At 37.6% G+C, this 21,021-nt stretch overlaps 1 protein-coding gene across 5 annotated transcripts in view; it reads right to left on the bottom strand.

Moving 5' to 3' along the window:
• DNAH12 (dynein axonemal heavy chain 12) overlaps positions 1-21,021 on the bottom strand; it is a 107,242-nt gene that overhangs the window by 74,251 nt on the left and 11,970 nt on the right. For all 5 annotated transcript variants that reach the window (XM_087954750.1, XM_087954752.1, XM_087954751.1 and 2 more), the window contains exons 5-16: positions 20,805-20,994; positions 20,075-20,150; positions 17,324-17,482; positions 16,387-16,582; positions 15,873-16,061; positions 14,271-14,427; positions 13,923-14,014; positions 11,975-12,153; positions 10,972-11,107; positions 9,726-9,851; positions 9,351-9,485; positions 8,258-8,451 (exon numbers count right to left, since the gene is read on the bottom strand). In XM_087954750.1, the coding sequence (XP_087810876.1) occupies positions 8,258-8,451; positions 9,351-9,485; positions 9,726-9,851; positions 10,972-11,107; positions 11,975-12,153; positions 13,923-14,014; positions 14,271-14,427; positions 15,873-16,061; positions 16,387-16,582; positions 17,324-17,482; positions 20,075-20,150; positions 20,805-20,994 (1,829 nt within the window). The remainder of the gene's footprint in view (positions 1-8,257; positions 8,452-9,350; positions 9,486-9,725; positions 9,852-10,971; positions 11,108-11,974; positions 12,154-13,922; positions 14,015-14,270; positions 14,428-15,872; positions 16,062-16,386; positions 16,583-17,323; positions 17,483-20,074; positions 20,151-20,804; positions 20,995-21,021) is intronic.

Below are 21,021 nucleotides of genomic sequence, written 5' to 3'. Positions count from 1 at the left end.
GGAATGAAGAAAGTGTTGGACCACAGGTACAGGGTAAGCGTTCTGCTGGAGCATGTGATTTAGGGTGGCCCGGTAATCCCCACAAATTCTCAAAGTTCCGTCAGGTTTTATGGGGGTTACGATTGGGGTCTCCCATCGGGCGTGGTCAATCGGTTCCAACACGCCCTGGCCTATTAATTTGTCCAATTGTTCATCAATCTTTGGCTTGAGTGCAAAGGGCACTCGACGAGGCTTAAGGCGAATGGGCGCAACATCGGGGCTGAGGTTAAATGATATGGGGGATCCCTTGTACTTGCCTAGCTTCTTGGTGAACACGTCCTGGAATTCTTGGACAAGGGCCGCTTCCCAGTCATCACTTCCGGTCTGGTTGATGCCAGCTAGTTCAATTCCTAATGGCGCGAACCACTGCAAACCTAGCAGGCTGGGCCGATCTCGATCGACGACGGTCAGAGGTAGGGTTGCGGTGTGGTCTTTGAAGGATACTCAGACGTGGCTGGAACCGGCAACTGGAATTCTGTTTCCTTGGTAGTCTTTCAATATGATTTTTTGAGTGCTGAGGTCCTGGCGACGGATGTCAGGGATCAGCTGTTTGAGGGTTTTCCAGGAGACCATGGATAGGGACGACCCGGAGTCGACCTCCATGACACATGGTTGATTCTCAATGGCGACCTTCACTCGGATTTTCCTTGCATCAAGGGATGAAGCATGGCCGATGGTGATGGTCTGATGTGCCTCTTCTAGTCTGGACGAAGTGGCAGGTGCTCGATTTCTGTAGTAGTGGTTCCATTGATTGCTTGGGCAGTCCCGATTTACTGGTGGGGTGCCTGCTGTCTGCCGGAATTTATTTTCTCTTCTGGTTGGGCTGGATCCTCGCTTGCTTCTGCAGACCCTTTCGATGTGGCCCCTCTTTCCACAGGAACGGCAGAGTGCGTCTAGGAATTTGCAGTTAGATCGCGGGTGATTTCCCCCGCATCCAGCACATTGACACGGAGGCTTGCGATTTCGCTGGTCTCGCTGATCGCGTTCTGACCTGAGTCTGTTGACCTCCTCTTCCTCGCTTTCTGATGAGGATTCGAGGTCTTCATGGTGGGTGGTTGTTGTGTGCCTCTCGGAGAAAGGCGTAGTGTCACTGGCGAGTTGGCGGTGCGGTGCATTCGCTTGGTGCATTCGAGCGGCTGACTTCCTGGTTGCTTCTGCTGCAGTAGCATCGGCAATGACATCTGCAAGGGTGATGTCTCCCTTCACCATGATCTTGCTCTGGGTCGTGGGGTCTTTTAGGCCCAGAACAATTCGATCTCTTATGGCTTCCTCGAGATTTGCGAAGCCACAGAATCCCCCCAGGTTCCTGAGGTCAGCGATGAAGTCTCCAACACTTTCGCCTTCCTATTGGTCCCTCTGGTAAAACTCGTGTCTCCTGATGAGTGTTGGCACCGCCGGTGCATAATGGGCCCGGAGGATTGGGGCGAGGTTGTCCCAGTCCATTGTCTTGACTTCTGCTGGTTTCGCAAGTGCTTTCGCCATCTTAAAAACGGCGGGCCCGCAATGGGTCAGGAACACAGCTCGTTTCTTGCCAGGCGTAGCATCTTTCAGATTGTTGGTTTCCAGGAACATCTGGAACCTGTCCATATACGAGTCCCAGTCTTCGTTAGCCGGGTCAAATGGAGCGGGTGGTATAGCGCTGCTGGTCATTCTGCCGCTTCTTGGTGCGCTCTCAGCCACGTGCTCTGTTAGCGTTCGGTGAGTGTTTAGTCAGCTCTATCGTCTCCGTATCCCACCTTCGTCGCTAGTGTTAAGTCTGGAGCGTGGGCGCAAAGAACGGAGACGAGGCATCGAATAGTGACTCCAACTCTTTATTAGTGACTTCAGAACAGAGCGAAAGACTTGGGCAGCAGCAGCTCCTTTTATAGAGCTGGCTGCTGTCACAACAACCAATGATTTGAGTTTGCCGCGCTGGTAGCGTCCAATCAGCAGCGACCCTCTGGCAGCCAATCAGATCAGCCAGAAACAACCAATCACGATCCGCTGTTCGCAGGCCAATCAGAAGTGCAGGATTACGAGCCTGCCGTGGAAGCAAAACTATTTGGGATTTTAAACTAACGCGTTTGCTTAGTTCGTAACACTTCCTTAGTTCTCCAGGAACTCGCAAAGATGCTATATAAGAGCCAAATCACAAGTTAGTTCCTTCAATTCACTAATGTGCAATTAATCTGATCATGGAAATTTATTATTCAGAATGAAGAAGTATTCTATGATATGTTGTTATTAGTCTCAGTCTTCACTCTGATCCCTTCATCTTGCTCTTCACAGTATCCTGATAGAACACATACTTCTTTGCTGGAAAAGACTGAACCAAAATAGGTATTGAATAGCTCTGTCTTTTCTTTGCTGATAGTATTTTCCAGTCTTCATTGAGTAAGTTATTTCTGACTGCTTTTCTTTCTTTTTGAACATATTTAAAGAAACCCTTTTTAGAATATCCCTTTGCTGTTTGTGTAGTCACATTGGCTTTTCCTGTTGGCTTCTTTTTCATTTTTCTCACTTATTATTACCTTTATTGTCAGAGTACAACATGTGTACAATGAGATTGGCTGAGCCTCCCTTCGTGCATCCCCCCACTCACAGTGAGGACAGAATTCCCTAACCTAGTCCCAATCTTATTAGATTATGTGACCTTGTTGCACAACATGCCGGCCCCGCAAGTCTATCATACTATGTTGACATGAAGTTATTTTCCATTCAGAAGTCTGACAACCCACGGGTAGAAACTGTTCTTCAGTCTGTTGGTGTGGCTGGCTATGCTTCTATATCTCCTACCCAATGGTAGGAGAGTGAAGAAGTGCTGACCGGGATGTGAGTCATCTCACTGCAATTGTTCATAAATATACCTTTAGTGTCTTCATCTTGAGCAATATTTGCAATTAGTTTCTCTTGCCACTGGATCTTATCAGTGCTCTGAATTGATTAAAATTCATTTAAATAAAATCCATTTAGAATTTTAATAAATATACACATTTGACTACATTGTTTTAGTTTCTTTTAAAACCAAGACCCCAATTTTGTATTACTTCCATTTCCTCAACTAAATCTTTCCCATAATTACTGTATATCGAAACAAGGACAACTGATCCTCCTTTGTTTTCCTCAATCTTTGGAAGGTAAAAATATTAGCATAATTGCAAAAAATGAAAATGCCTATGTTTCACGTCTATGAAAAATCTGCAATTTATGAAGTCACTGAAGTCCAAAGACTAGAGTAAAGCCCATCTCAATGTCCTCCTTAAATAATGAGAAACAGTATGGATGAAATTGATGGAGACTTGAATATTGGAAGGCAGTTCTATTATTCTTTTGCATAGTTGATTCTGTACATCTTTCTTGAGTAGTAGGAATTGACTGTACAGTGAGAATAAATTGGTAGGCTTTGCCTTCAAAATATATTGTTTTATTTATTTATTTATTTGATTTGCCAATTGTTTACAAGATAATAAGTATAAGTGTATACATAGTTGTGAATACATGAAATGGGTACATATAAGAAAAATAAAAGAAGAATAAGAGAAACAATAGGACAGGGACGGTAGGCACGTTGGTGCGCTTTATGCACGCCCCCTACAGACCTCTTAGGAAAGGGGTGAGGTCAATAGTAGACAGTCTAAGGTTAAAGTTTTTGGGGTTTGGGGAAGAAACTACAGAGTCGGGTAGAGTATTCCAGACATTGACCACTCTATTGCTGAAGTCGTATTTCCTGCAATCAAGTTTGGTGCAGTTAACTTTGAGTTTGTATCTATTGTGTGCTCTTGTGTTGTTATGGTTGAAGCTGAAGTATTCATTGACAGGTAGGACATTGCAATGTATGATTTTATATACCATGCTTAAATCAGACCGAAGACGGCGTAATTCAAGGTTTTCTAGTTCTAGAATTTCAAGTCTGGTGGCATAAGGTATTCTACAACGAGTAGAGGAGTGGAGAACTCTTCTTGTGAAATATTTCTGGACTTTCTCAATTGTGCTAATATCAGATACGTAATGTGGGTTCCAGACTGATGAACTGTATTCGAGTATTGGTCTAGCAAATGTTTTGTATGCTCTGGTTGGTAGTGTGATATTACCAGAGAAAAAGCTACATAGGATTAGGTTAACAACTCTTAATGCCTTTTTGGTTATGTAGTTGCAGTGGGCTCTAGCACTTAGATCATTAGAGGTGAGTATTCCAAGGTCCTTTACAGAGCTTGGGTCATCAACAAGATCTTGACTATTCAGCTTGTATTTTATTTTCTGATTTTTTTGCCAATATGTAAGACAGAGCATTTATTTGTTGAGATTTGAAGTTGCCATTTGTTTGACCATTCTGATACATAGTCAAGATCTTTTGTAGGGTAGCAGTATTGTCTGTGGTATTGAACAGCTTTACATCATCAGCGAAAAGAACGCAATTGCTCTTAATATGATCACAGAGGTCATTTATGTAGAGTATGAAGAGAGTTGGTCCTAGAACACTGCCTTGGGGACACCACTATTGACAGGTACAGAATTTGATAGGACGCTCCCAATTTTGACCATTTGTTGTCTGTTTGCCAGGAATGCTTCTATCCAGTTATTCAGTTGTCCAGAGATACCATAGGATTTTATTTTTAGGAGTAGTTTGTGTGTACCACTGAATCAAAGGCTTTACAGAAGTCTATGTAGATTCGTCTATTGCTTTGCCCTGGTGGAGTTGTGTCGTCCATATGTTTTTGCAGTGTAAGAGTTGCAGATTACAGGATAGTTTTTTTCTGAAACCAAATTGTTTATTGGAGAGTAGGTTGTTTGTCTCTAAGTGGAGGATGATGGATTGGTTAATAATTGATTCCATGACTTTACAGGTGACGCAGCATAAGGAGATTGGTCTGTAATTTTCAACTAGGCTTGGGTCTCCCTTTTGAAGATGGGGATGACTGTGGCTTGTGACCATAGGTTAGGCAAGGAGCTGGTCCTGAAAGATTTTTCAAAGATTATGCTTAGAGGTTTGGCTATGGCAGTGGATAGCTTTTTTAAGAAGTAGGCACATATTCCATCAGGTCCAATAGATAGAGATGGTTTTAGATTGCGTAGTGCTTTTTCAACATTGTCTTCTGTAAAATCGATATGTATTAGATCATTGTTGTTATCTGTGGTACGGCTAGGAAATACTGGGCATGATCCATTGCTGTTTACAAATACTGAGCTGAAGAATGTGTTAAAGATGTTGGCTTTAGTGGTGTCGTCGTTGCAGTCTTTACCATCAGGTCCTATCAAGGGTGGGATAGACCTTGAGTCTTTTAGTTTGTTGTTTACAAAATTGTAAAAAGCACGGGTGGAATTGGTGCTTAGAAGGTTTTCCTCTTGTTTAATGTGATAATTGATGCATTCAGTCTTTATCTGGTGGCATAAATTTTTGTATCGGCTTTTGAAATTGGCAACGTGACCAGATTTGTTTTTCCGGCAGAGTGATCTCTTTTTGGATTGAAGTTTCCTTATTGTTATGGGTAATCTGCTTTTTGTTTTGTTTTGGGAGTTGTTGTTGGTACATATAGTTTGATGACTCTTTTGACTTCAAGTAAAAATATGTTGTAATGGTCTTCAACAGTATTGCATCCAGTGAATAGAGATTGCCAATCAAGGGATGAGAGATCGTTGTCTATAAGATCATAGTTGCCTTTTTTGAAGTTACAATTGGGGATTACATCATTGTGGTGATTTTTGTGTGGGCGTATGTTGAGACAAAAGTCAATCATATTGTGGTCACTGCTGGAAAAGGGTTCTTTAGTTTGTATTCCGTAAATTAAATTCAAACTATTACAGAAGATGAGATCGAGGCAGTTGTTTAGTCTAGTGTTGTTGGTTACTAGTTGTTCCAGTCCCAGATTTGTAATAGCATTGTAGAAGGTTGTGTGTATGATTTCAGTTGTACATTCATTTAGGGTCCAGTCAATATGAGGTAGATTGAAATCACCAAGAAAGATAAAAGGGTATGGGCAGGATGCAGCCCATGTTAGTAATGTATTTAGCTTGTTTACATGTTCGATGTCATAATCAGGTGCTCTGTAACATAGTAAGAATCGAATTGTGATATTTAAGGATAGTTCACAGATGATGGTCTCAGGAAGAGCAAGCTCCTGGGTAACTTGGATATTTTTTAGATGTAAGGACTTTTTATAGAAGATAGCAACACCACCTCCTCTACGAATTTCACGATCTGATCGGTAAACATGATAGTCCCTTACTGTGGTAATGGAGTCAGGGAGAGATGCATTGAGCCATGTTTCACAGACAAATATAATGTCGAATTTAGCCATATATTTAGGAGGAGGAAAAATTCAGGTATTTTATTCACGAGGCTTCTTGCATTGAGTAGTTTGCATTTAAGGCCAGTAGTAGTTGGAATTGAGGTAGTTAGGGCGTGCATGCCTAGTCTTGGGTGATGGTGGATCGGTTGAGGTAGGGTTGTGGTTGAGGGTTAAAGCTGAGTTGCGGGTTGTGTGGCTTACTTTTGATACAGTCAGCATGGTAGTCAATGTACAGGTCCTTCTCTCCATTGTCTAGACGTTTTTTGAGTTCAGTGCGGAGTACACGGGAGCGGGCACGTTGCTGTATGGTTAGGTCAGGGCGACAACGGAGGTTCTTATGGTTGGTGTTGGTTTTGGCGAGTGAATTTATAGTGTAAATGAATTTACGTTTGCTTGATTCATTTTTGCAAATGACCCTGCACAAGCGTGGGGCCACAGAGCCGTCTCTGTTTTTGAGCTCTCGGCCAATGCGGGAAATGTCAAGTATTTCATCAGCGGAGATGGTTGATGCTTGATAATCACTGATGATGTTTCGGACAGTTGTGATGTCATCATTGTCATTGATGTCCTCTAGACCAAATAAGATGGCGTTTGGACGTTTCCGTTCACGCTCAACGGCTTCTCTGATGAGGATTGGGATATCAATATTTGTCTGGGTTGTGTTTATTTGTGGATTGGGTTTTGGATTGGGTTGTGGTTGTTGGGTAGAGATGTGGTTTGTAGCTATTGGATGTTCAGGTTTTTGCGTTGTGTCTTTTTTTTCAAGGTTGGATATTCTTTCTTTTACGGCGTCCAGGGATGCTACTATGGTGTTAAGGGATGTTTCAATGGTTTCAATGGTATCAACTCTTTTAGACAGATCCAGTTTGGGTCTGCATGATTTGCAGAGATATGGAAACTCATTGGATGATTCTAGGTATTGAATCATTTGCTCAGGTAATCCCAAGCAGTCATGATGAGCGTATTTTTTACACAGAGAACATTTGATGGAGTTTTCATTATCCTTTAGATTTTTGTAGCATTTAAGGCATGTGCAGGAGTCTTGTGGTTCATTGGTGGAGATTATCTTCTCTTTAGGTTGTGGTTTGGCGTTGGATTTTCTTTTTGGCATGGTAGGTTTGTTAAGATAGTACGTTGATTGAATTAATTAAAGGAACAATTTTGGGTAATCTATATAGCCAATATCACATCAAACAATCAATTGTAGTAATCTCTCTAGTCAGATAATATTCCTGAGCAACAATCAGTCTAATCAATTAATTACTCTAATCACTAATCAATTAATTACACTAATCATTAATCACACTGTTCATTTAAAATATTGTAAAACACTATTAACTCTTTCTGCACAGCTGGTAAAATTACTGTAATGTTACAGGAGGTTAATTGAATTTTAAAAATTGTATTTAATATACAGTATTTCTCCTCAATTTTCTGATAATGTTACCTACAAGAGACTACATTGAAGACCAGAATAAATGTTCTGGTCATTTTATACTGTTGTCTAGGTCTGAGAAGAAAGCAATTAGATGTTATTGATGAAGAAGACCATTTTCATCCACAGATTTAATATAATGGGAAAGACATAGCTATTTCTCATGTAATGAACAGTGGTTGATAATTTCTGGATGCCCACCTTCTAATCACTGGTTTTTACACTAAATAAGTATCAATTTTGTAAACTAGAGGCAATGTAAATGCAGTACTGTAAAAATTCAGAAACATTGTCATCACTTGCAATGACTATAAGTTAATTAAATTCACCTTAATTATACTTACAGTATAATTTAAATCAAACATATAAATTATAATTTAAGTCAAACATATAAATTATAAAAGAATGAAAATTACATACTTTTTTAATAGCAAAAAACATACAACTGCTATGGAATTTAGATTTTAAAAAAACTAGATACTAGTTGCTACTCCCTTAAAACATTTGTATAACTTACCGTTTCTCAGTCCGCTGCCATTTCAATATAAAAACAAAAAGTTTCTGATATGGCTCAATGTTAAGTTTTAAGGTCTCCAACTCTGGATATTCAGTCAGCTCCCAATTTAAAAGCTTCTCTTCTTTATTAATAAAAGTAACTGCTTCATCAGCATCTTGTATGCGTTTTTGTAGTGTTCTCATATCAGTCACATACTGAAAATAGATTTATCTATCATTAGAAATTTCAAATTTCAAAAAATAAATTGATCACATTTAAGATTATGGAATACAAGTACTTATATATAAATGTTGTTTTTAAAGAAATTAAACAAGCTGAAATAAACAGATTTCTTCACCCATATTCAGATTCTTGTATAAAAACCAGAACAAAGTAAGAAATAATTTTGGTTTGCATTTATTACCACCTCAATACTTCTTTCCAAGAGATATACATTTCTTTTGAAGAGATATTCCTGACATTTAATTTTTTTTGTCAATAAATTTCTTCTAAATAAACATGTAACGTTCATTTCTGTTGCAACTCCTGCATGAAACTTAGGTGAAAAAATGTCATAAACCCATTAAATCACCTTGTAGCATTATCAAAATACAAAACATGCTACTACCTTGCATATAAATCCAAAGAATATTAAACTTTTATCTCATTAATTATGGCTGCCCCAGGACTTTCTACTTTGAGGCTAACATCTTAATGTTACCATTCCAATAATGAAATACATTGATGTTAATAGCAATAGCACTTAGACTTATATACCGCTTCACAATGCTTTACAGCCCTCTCTAAGCAGTTAACAGCATCAGCATAATGTTACCCCCAACAATCTGGATCATTTTACCGACCTCGGAAGAATAGAAGGCTGAATCAACCTTGAGCTGGTGAGACCCGAATTGCCAAACTGCTGACGTAGAAGTGGCAATGTTTAATGGGACTACCAGCAACAGAATGTAATTTACTAAGCATTAGAGAATATCAAGATTCATCAGTATATTTTTTGACCTCTGACAATATAGTTAATTCTTTTTTGCTACTATTTTTCCACTGTGTATCTTCCTTGTGCTTCCAAGTAAAAATTATTCCAAATGTCACAGACCTGTTGCATGCGGTCCAAATCACAGTACTCTGTGAATTCATGCATACGACGAATCTGCTTGTCTACTTCCATTATCAATTTCTCACGTTTGGCTAGTAATTCACTTTCACCCTTCCGTTTAGACATTTCTATAATCTGTAAGACAAAGAAGAGGTGGAGTGCATTTATGGATAGCATTATCTAACTTCATTAAATCACACTGAATCAATTCAAACATATCATTCATGAATTATTTGGTCTGTAATAGTAAATTTATCTAACAGCAGTCTTTAAAATTTAAGAATTTAAGAATTTAAAGCTGAGGTATTTACAAAATTGTATTGCTTTTTTTCTCAGACAATATAGCATGTAAATTTTTTAAAAGTTTATATTTACATCATCATTTTCATCAAAGATAGGGTTAATATTTTGAGGCCACAACAAAACAGTTGCATTCAGTGTCAAGTCTTCTGGTTCAAATAAATAAACATCCAGAAGATAATTCATTCGTCGCTGGCATTCCTATAAAAGAAATTAAGTAGTTTATTTCTGCTTTAAACAATATGTAAATATGAAGGGAGATTGGGTTCAATTATAATACTGGGTATATCACTCCAACACCTATTACATTTTCCCAATCAGGAAAAAAAAAGCTGTTGGTGTTTCTTGAGAGTGTAATAGGAGAAATCTGAGGTAGGGCAGGTAAATCATGCAAAATGACAGCTTGTAGTTGGCAATTTTAAATTTAGCCAGAAGATTGATAATCTGCTTCCCTGCAGGAATGTTTACTCAGCTTCAGCTGCTATACTATTTAAAAGACAGATATATGATATTGTTAATAGTGTATGATTTGCTAGAGTTTTGTATGAAGTGTAAGCTCAAGCTATATTGTAATTCTAGTTAAACAACAATAATTTGTAATATAGATACATCATAAAAACAGTTTCCAGACTTAATGCAATTCACCCCTTTTAAAACACTTCTGGGTTTGATAGTACTGTGAACTAATAAACTGAATGTGTTCATTATTTAGAGGTAATGTCCAGTGAGTCTCAGGTAAGTGAGGATAGGATTGCAGCTTAAATGATTCAGGGATTTCAGTGAAAATATTATGCCGTTTGTGATTTAAAACTTAAAACCAAGTCTAGAATTAAGTACTCAGCAGGTGAGGTAGTGTAGTTGTAATATCATATAGGAAAGTACGAGTTTGGAAAAATTGAACTCCTCCCCTCCCCTGCACAAACATCAAAAATACTGCAATAAGGACCCTGCAGAAAAAGGAAAATGAATGCTGTGATAGGAAAGAAGTGGAATGGCAGAGGACAGCAGCTATTTTTGAGAAAAAAAAACACTCAAAATAATATATTTCAATCTTCTGAAAATGACTATAAGTAGCTAATAATTCCACCCACCCTTCATGTTGGACTCAAGCTCAACCCCAAAAATGCCAACTCTAATTAAAACATTAAAAAACCATTCTGTGTAAACAAACCAAAAGTTTATATTATAGTGGTGTGCTGCAATGACTAGATGTTAATACTTATACGACTTATTTTAGAATATAGGAGAAAAATCAAGATTAGCTGAAATTAAATTAATATGCTATCTGCCACTTAAAAACCAGGTTTCCTAAAATATTTACCTTAATCCTTTCATACAACTTCTGTATTCCTATGGTTTTAGCCTTGTCTATAAAGGCTATACTTTCCATCATTTGTTCTGTTGTCTCAGGAACTTTTAATGCACGTTCTTTAATGTTTTCAAATTCATTACATATCCTAAAAAATATTTTTGATGTGAGTTTTACACATTTTAGATTTACAATACAATTCTGTTTATTTCTGTTTCTAGTACCTTCAGTACTGTAGTTGCTACAGTATAGTTTTTATGTAAAAGAAATGATTAGTTATCATTACATCCAAATGCATACTATACAGACCAGAGGTGGTATTCAGCAGGTTCTGACCAGTTCTGGAGAACCGGTAGTGGAAATTTAGAGTAGTTCAGAGAACCGGCAAATACCACCTCTGTCTGGAGATTTTACAATATCCTTCCCCTGCCATGCCCACCAAGCCACGCCCACAGAACCGGTAGTAAAAAAATTTGAATCCCAGCACTGATACAGACCTATACATAGTACTTAATTCTTAAGTGCGACAATGAAATATCAATCTGTCAGAAAACAGTATAGGTAATACTCAACCTACAACAATGATGAAATCTACCCATTATGTTATAAGTCATGATGGTCAAAAAAGCAAGTGACCAACCAGATTTTACAACTTTTATGCCACATTGCTTAAGTGAATGCCACAGTCATTAAGTGAAGTCATTGTTCACTATGGGTTAGATGTTGCAATTTGGAAGTAAATGCTAATTTTCAGCAAAAAAATTCATATAATACAGTCATATGTCTGAGGATTGCTGCAAACAGCCATAAATGCAGCTCGGTTGCCAAGCAACCAAATGCAGGTGGAGAGGGGGGCATTGGAACTTGGGAGAGATCTGTTATAACTTCAAATGATCACCAAGCAACTGATCAGAAGTCAAAAGGTACCTGAATACAAAATGAAAAATTAACAGTGATATATACAGTGTGTGGCAATATTTTTCTAAGAGATAATTTGTAATAAAAAATTACTCACTTGTTATTTTCTTCTCTATGATTGGAAGCTAATAAGTCCAATAATTTATATGCAAAGCTTTTTGCTTTTTCACATAACCCTTGCTTCAAGTCATCACAATCTAAACGCACCATAGAGAAGTGAGCTATCATTGGCAAGCTCATTATTTCCGTTGAAAGATTTAAAAATTCATCTATAAGCTTCAAAACATGATTGTATTTGTTATTTTACATATAGATGCATAATTGAATACAGCTGAAACAAGTCTTTGGAAGAAAGTTCCAATTGAACCAATTACAACATTTTATGATCAGTTTAGTTTAGATTAATGTAAATAAAGTACTATTTTCATTATACAATTACTTGCATAAAGCACTGACAGTAGATGGCAGCATTCTACTGTTCTTTGACATCAAGCCTAAAATAGCAGTCTCCTACTGATTATGTATACACCATAAAAAAAAAAAAATTTTTTTAAAGATTTGTTTTACTCATATCCAAAATTCAAATGTTTCATACCACATATAATGGAAGTGGCTCTGGAAGCCACAAAAAGATCCTGGGAACCATAAAAAGAATGCTGAAGTTCCTATGCAATTCATGGGCCACCAGTTGCCCACATTTGCACTAAATGAACTAGCTTCCCAATGATTCAGTGAAGGATGCACTTCTGCAATCAATGTTAAAGGGAAATTCAACTGCGATTCCAGGCACTACCATACAATCAGGTTGTGGAATTAAGGGTGGGCGTTCTGTGGGAACATTTTGTCTTTTGTTTCAGGAAAAAAACTAAACCTGAGTGCATGGAACATAATCACAAACCAAGCTATTATTCTATCAGCACAACATATTTGTTCCTAGCATACCAAGCTACAGATGATGAACAGTCCACATTCCTTTTTTTGTAAATTATATACAAGCTTGCTGCTCTGTGGCTTGACTGGGAAGTTCATTTTGTTGGTCATAGTACATAGGCTATTAAAGTAATATTAATTTCACATCTAGATGCCTGAAACTTGGCATGCATATAGATGAAGGTATCATAATCATTAAACAATGTAGTAAACAGCATGTAGGTTCAACAATGCTACATATATATATCCTAAAATCACAGCATTGTTTATCAATAAGCTTCAGGGCCCAATCGAAAATCCCGGTTTTGATCTTTAAAATGCCACATGGATTGATAGCAAGGTACCTGTAGGACTGTCTCTCCCAACTAGAATTAGCTTACCCTGTGGATTCTTCCCAAGAAATACTGTTCTGGGTCCCAATCTCATTTGAGAGTAAGAGAGGGCTCATTCTTAATGGCAATTTTCCATTATAAAATAGGTAAAAGGAGTCCCAACTTGCTTTCATTATGAAAAGTTATCCTATTCTACTAGGATTTTGGTACAGAGACGAATCAGGGTTTCTTGTGTAATTTTTGTAAAAAATTGTGTAATTTTTTAAATGTATTGATGTTTATTTTCAGTGCAAACTACCTTGAATCAAAAATTGGAGCAGTATAGAGATGTAAAAACAAAACCCCAAACAAACTACAATAAAAGAGTATAAAGGAGACATCTAAATACCATTTCTTCAAATCAGGTTACTTATTTTTTTCACTAAAATGTTTATGGTACTCTCATAATAGCTAGAAATGTGAAATCTGGTTCATAGGGTTGATTCGAGAAAAATGTATCAGGGAACTGCAATCAATTATCTGCAGTGAGCATCATTATGGTTCTTGTTTCTTTTAGAGTCCTCTCCAAATGAGCAGGCCAAAATTTTCAGGGATTGAGATATTTTAAGGAGTAAAGCATAAATTTTGTCTCATAAATCATCCCCCAAAGCTCAGACAGAAGTCAATAAATGATTTGTTGAGGAAAAATGTAATTGGCATAATTCAAATAAGAATCATGGCATTTTATCTGATGTATATTACAGAACAAAACCAGGAGTACTTATAAATTATACATAAAATTACCTCTGCATATTCATCAAAACTGTGTTCCTCAGCTATAAATGTTTTAATACGGTCATCTGCAACACCATCTATAAGCCAGCCATATTTTTCCTCTGTAAAAAAATGAAGAAGGGAATGTGACAAAAATAAAACAAGCAAAATACTCCTTTCCTGCCCATTTTTGGTTTATCTGTTGCTTCTGGCACTGTAATAAGCCAATTTGTGCATCAGTGGGTTGTGTGCTGGTCTTTAGTCCTAAACGATCTTAATATTCTCCTATAAAAATAGTCACCACAAATCAACAGCAATTTTATTAAGTTTGGAAGGTTAAAGATATGACTTTGAAAATAATAATTGTAAATCACTCACCATAAGAATCAAAATGTGCTTTTGCACCTTTCAAATTCTCATTGAGTGCTGTCTTCAGTACAAATGAAGCCCATGCTATAACATGGTCAGGAAGTTCAGTGTCAATAGTTGTTACTATGTTTGTACCTCCTAACCATGAATGTATTGTCTGAACATTCTATTCAAAAGAAATTCAAGGATTATTTATGGCTTTTAAGAAATAATTTCATAATATGTAATGCTATTTATATACCAGCTTGTTCAGTGCAAACTCATAAAATTACTTCAAACATTAATGTACTTATCAGCTTTACAGTAGTTGAATATTTCTGAATATGCTTTTATTTATTTCTGAATATGCTTTTATTGAGAGTAAAACTGAATGAACACATTGACTTGTTTTTAAATAAACAGAATGACTTCTGAATGAACATGAACATGGTGCATATCACTCTGCTTCTTAACTAATATTATCACCTCTTACTTTTAGACCAGAAACTGGTGAATATTTTCCAAAAGAGACCTCACCAGCAGTTCTGTGGACCATCCAACTGTATGAAATGGGCTATTTATGCACCTAGTCTTTACAAATCAAGAAGCTGAGAAAGATTTAAATTATTTTTTTATCATCAATATGCATTCAGAAATCCACTTTTTGCTCTAGCAGTACCAATAGGACTTAGACTTATATACAGCCCCATAGTGCTTTACAGCACTCTCTGGTCGATTTACAATGTCAGCATATTGCCCTGAACAATCAGGGTCCTCATTTTACTGACCTCGGAAGTTGGACAACTAGGTCAACCTTGAGCCCCAGAAATTGCCTGCAATACTGCATTCTAACTACTGCCACCAGTAGCATCCAGATTCTCATGGAATACTATTCTGAAAGATTTCTCTTTTTTCCCCCACTGGCGCTCTGCATATGGTATACACTTCTTTTCATATTTAGAGCAGCCTTATTCATAGAACAGCACAATAAATCCATTCATGTATTTTCTATTTGTAACACCTAAAACTAGACTTTACATTGGGGAATAAAATACCTTAAAATTGACATTTTTTCTTCCACAGGGCCTAGTTTCTCCTTCCAATGGCAATGTCTCTAGTATTCCATTTAATAGAAATCAAGCATTTATTTAGTCTTCTGCACTTCTGGTTACTGAAGACTATGAGTTCATAAGAAATGCCTATATACCTTAAGAATTTTTCATTCACTTTAAAAAAACCATGCTGCTGAAGACTGTTTGAGAGAAGAGAGGTTTTGATATCCTGAGAGCTAGCCAATCAATTCTGTACCTAGCTGCTTCTCAATAAACTGACATAACTGTTTTGCTCTGAATCCAACCTAGATAGTAATGCCTATGTTTCACCAGATTATTTCTGGAGCAGATTCACAATTCAAACAATGTTTGTGTTTTAACAGTTAAGTGCAAGAAAGTTATTTTAATGTTCATGGGTAATGAAAATCATTTAGCATTGGATGTGAGGTTTACAATCATCTGTGCATTACCTGAAAATAAACTGAAGTATACGGGAATTATTAGGATTGATGTATAAGTTAGTAAGCAATATAAATTTTACATATTTTGTGAGATTAAAGTATAATAGATAAAACAGAACCTGCAAAGTTTGCGAAATCAAAGTAATAATACATAAGAGGGTATCTTCCAGATCATGAAAGCTAGGATAAAAGTCCATTTTCTCATCATCAAACGTCAATTCCATTTTGAACAATGGTAGCCATCTCTGATCTTCTAAGTCAAATAACTTCACATAAGCTTCAACGGATCTTTTTAATAACTCCTTCAGCTAAAAAACAATGTTTTAAAAATTGTTTAGTACACATAATTAAAGCAATCTTAAACCCATCCTCTATATTGTCTTGTTTATTCACAGCTTCCATAATACGAATATGTACATTTTGAAATTTAGAATAAAGCATGAACATTCACATAACTCTTGCAATAATCTTTCATGGATTCAGATTCAAACATACTTTTTTTATTCCTTTCACAAAGGTATTTTGAAAGAAAGAGTTTGATAAATGATCTGAATTCTTTTTTTGCTGAAGTGATGGAAAATGAAAATTCTTAAAATGCATACATAATGCTCTATGAAGACATGAAAAAGAGACCTGATTAGACATAAGTGTAGCCACACAGTTATAGAAAGAATCCATTTGATCAGGTTTCACACCCTCCAGTGCTTCTTTTCTGGTAAAGAGATTGATAACCCTTGGATACCATGTGTTTAATATCTTTTCTTCTGTTTTTAAGCATTTTATAGACACATCATTTTGAAGGGATTCACATTCTATTGGGCCTTTTGACCTGTATTAATTTAAGAAATTAAACAATGTCAAGCAAAATCAATGGACAATAAAAACAAAGCAATGTACAATTAATAGTTATAAAAAAATTGGAGTCCTTATATTATTTATGTATTTTTGGTCCAGATTTAAAACTCACATAAAAATAAGTGAAGCCTGCAATGAAGTATTATGATGTGGAATGTCAGAATTCTAGGAAAGTACAGTTATGTTATTCTATTTCCACTTCTCAACTTTTTTTTTCATATTTTCCACTAATCAGTCACATTCTCTCTTCACTAGTTTCCTTTTTAAATTTTCTTTTCATAAAATGGAATTTATTTTTTCCTGATTGTTAACAAGGATATTTTCCCAAGCTTGTTCATATTCCTTCTTGTCTATACATATTTCTTCCTGATTGCTAACAAGGATATTTTCCCAAGCTTGTTCATATTCCTTCTTGCCTATACATATGTTGCTCTGATTATGTAACAATCCCTCTGGATAATAAATTCATAATTAATGTGGAGGAGAGATTATCAACTGTAGTAGATATTATATGGTGGGCATCTTATATCATCTTAAGAATACTAAATAAATTAATTGCCAAATACTAACACATTCAACTTGAATTGTAAAAAATAAACTATTAGTGATATATTTTGCTAAAGGAATATAAATAATTTAACAATGCAATGTACCTAATTAGAATTATGCATATACTTTGAATTTAGAATATTAAATCCAGAACAATAAATGTTACCTGAAACCAGATACATCTACTATAAGTAAGTTGGAAAATGTTATGTAACCAGTTTCAAGGAGAAGTCTTAAAGTTGGATGGAGAATATGTAAATTTTCAAAAATCTGTTTTCTTGCTTGTATAAAACTTTTATGCCATGGTCTAGAAAAGTCTAATCCTCTGCAAATAAACAAAATGACAATGCTAAATACATGGTAGAAAAAAAGAAATAATATAATTTTGAATAATAAACAACAGGAAAACATTTTTCAGCTTTAAAATCTTTAAAAGTCAAAATCAGACTATCAGAAATAAGAAAAAAGATTCCACTTTTGCTTTAGCAAAACATCTGGAATATATATATTTATTTATTGAATTTATATTGCCACCTATTTGCCCATGGTGACTCAAGGCAGCTTACAGAATATAAAACCACATTTAAAACAATAAAACTAACAAAAAAAAATCCAATTAATACAGTACAATATAACAAAATCACCTCCCATCTCCCTCCCCCCCCATGACAGCAGATCACACGAGCCATTTAATGGTCTCCATCCTGCTCGGGTTCCTGAGGCCTGCTGGCAGAACCAGGTCTTCAGCGCCTTCCGGAAGAGTATTAGAGTGGAAGCTGTTCTAATCTTTGAGGGAATGATATTCCAGAGAGAGAGAGCCACCACGGAGAAGGCCCTTCTTCTGGGTCCCACCAGGTATATCTCCCTCGGGGATGGAACCCACAGCATTCCCTGCCTCCCCCATCTGATGGGTCGGGTAGATGTGACCGGCAAGAGCCGGTCTCTCAGATAACCTGATCCCAAGCCATGAAGGGCTTTAAAGGTGACAACCAGCACCTTGAATTGCACCCGGAAGCAAATCGGTAACCAATGCTGCTCCCGTAGGACAGGTACACACCAGGATCTGCACAAAACCATGCAGGGCACTGCATTTTGCATCAACTGGAGCTTCTGGATGCTCTTCAAAGGCAGCCCCATGTAGAGCTCATTGCAATAGTCAAGACAGGAAGTGACTAGGGCATGAGTGACTGTGTAGAGGCCATTGGTCCAGGAAAGAGTGTAATTGGCATACAATCCGCAATTGCACAAAGACCTTCCTGGCCATGACCACCACCTGCTCTTCAAGCAGGAGTCGTGAGTCCAGGAGAATCCCTAGATTACGCACAGGGTCTGTTTGGGGTAGTGCCACCCCATCCAAGACCAAAGGTGGCAATTCTCCCTGAGCTAACAAACCCCAAACCCAGAGCCACTCAGTCTTGCAAGAGTTCAGTTTCAACTTGTTGCTCCCCATCCAGTCCCAACAGCCTCCAGGCACTGTGAGAGGGAGGACATGGCATCACTTCACTCACCACGGGCCAAGACATACAGCTGAATATCATCAGCATATTGGTGATATCTCAGTCCATGATGATGGATAATCTCACCCAGCGGCTTCATATAAATGTTAAATAGGAATGGAGAGAGTACCGAGCCCTGTGAAACCCCACAAAGCAGTGGGGGAGGGCTGGATCTCTTCCCTCCTATCAACACTGAGAGCGCCTGCAGAGGAAGGAAGTGAACCAGGATAGCACAAGGCCTCCTACTCCCATCCCCCGAAGCTGCCCCAGGAGAATACCATGGTTGATGGTATCGAAAGCCGCAGAGAGGTCAAATAGAACAAGGATGGATGCACTACTCCATCCGGCTCCCATCAGAGATTATCTAAAAGTGTGACCAATGCTGTTTCTGTCCCAAATCCAGGCCTGAATCCTGACTGGTAGGGGTTGAGATAATCCATTTCATCCAGAAACCTCTGGAGCTGCTGCACAACCACCTTCTCAACAACCGTCCCCAAAAAGGGAAGATTGGAGACAGAAATTATCCAACTGGTTGGAGTCCGATGATGGCTTCTTAAAAAGAGGGCAGACCACAACCTCCTTAAAGTGCTGGGGCACTGTCCTCTCCTTTAGGGAAGCATTTATCACCGCCAGAGTCCACCTGTCTGTCATCTCCTGGGAAGCTTTCACAAGCCAGGAGGGACATGGGTCTAAAACACAGGTGTTTGCACGCATACTCCCTAGCATCCTGTCCACTTCCTTGGGAGCAACAGGGTCAAACTGTTCCCAGATAACAGGACAAGAACCTGCCTCAGGGGTTTCCACTGGATCAGCAACCATGCTGGCATCTAACTGGGAACGAAGTCGAGCGGTTTTGTTTTCAGGAAAATCCACAAATTCCTCAGGGTGCTGCTTCAGGTGGACCCCAATCTCCCCCTTCCCCAGGAGGAGGAGGCTCACCTTAAAGAGGGTGTCTGGGTGATTATCTGCAGATGCAATTAGTATGGGGAAGTATTTACATTTCGTCGCATGAATTGCCACAAGGTAGGCCTTAGTAGCAGCTCTTACCCATGTTCAATCGAGTTCATCCCTTGTCTTCTGCCAGCAGCATTCTAGACATCTCCTCATGTGTTTCATCCCTCTCAGTACCTCTGTATACCATGGGGCACAGAGAGGTCTACGGTTGAGGTGAGGTCGCATGGGTACAATCCTATCCAAAGCCTCAATCACCTTCCTATTCCAAACAGTGACTAAGAGTTTGGCTGGACTGCACAGTAGATCTGCAGTTATAACCCTCAGCTGCTTCTGGAATCCATCCAGATCCATTAGTCGACAGGGTCAGACCAATCTAATAGGCCCTGCCTCCCTGCCTGGGTTGGGAGGTGTAGAGCTCTTGAGAAACTCATTGACACCAGATAGCTGTATTAATATAATTTACTCACACAGGTTCAACTGCCAAAGGTCCTTCTTTTTCATATTCAAGTAATTTTACTTCAGGCTTGATAAGAACACTTCGTACTGTGATATATTGGAAATATGTGTTAGGAAATGCTATTTAAAAGTAATATTTTAAAAATTATATTTAACTTCAAGGACTATTCAAAACATTACAGAAATACGCTGATATTTTGAGAAACAGCTATGCATACTATTTTAGCATATTACTTATAGAATAATTTTTAAATGGTTTATTTTCAACAAAATAATTGACACTGATTTGGCTTTTAAAAACATGTAAGAAGAACACAGAAACTACAGCACACTTTAGGGATATCAAATGCTAAGTTTATTCCTGGATTGTTAAGTTAGTAACATGGTTGTTTAATGAATCTGGCTTCTCCAATGACATTGCTTGTCAGAAGGTCACAAAAGGTGATCACCTGACCCCAGGACACTGCAACCATCATAAATATGAACCAGTTGCCATGCATGCAAATTTTCATCATGTGACCATGGGGATGCTCCAATGGTCATAAGTGTGGAAAACAGTTGTAAATCACTTTTGTCAATGCCTTCTTAACATTGAAAGGTGACTAAATGAATGGTTGTAATGATCAATATATTTTTTGCTATCTAGGCAAGAAATACATTTTATATTTTATGTTATACAAAGAAATATATAGAAGAATGTAAGGGAAAATGGGTATTACTCTAACATAATAATGAACTTACCCATAAATCTTTTCATACTCATTTCATAATCATCTGTTATCTCATTTAAGAGTTCTTCAACCAGTTTCTCTCTATCCTTGCCCTCCATGAGAGACTGAGGCACCAATGTGAGCATGGAGATTAACCACTCCTGCTGAATAGGTACTACTGGATTACTTTCAACACATTTCTTCATAAAGAGATAATTATTCTGAAATGAAACCATCGTTATGTAATT

Source organism: Notechis scutatus, chromosome 2 (assembly GCF_049901735.1).
Source record: "Notechis scutatus isolate UNSWTSFEM ecotype Mainland chromosome 2, rNotScu1.2, whole genome shotgun sequence".
NCBI lineage: Eukaryota > Metazoa > Chordata > Lepidosauria > Squamata > Elapidae > Notechis > Notechis scutatus.
This window is presented reverse-complemented; position numbering and strand designations above follow the sequence as displayed.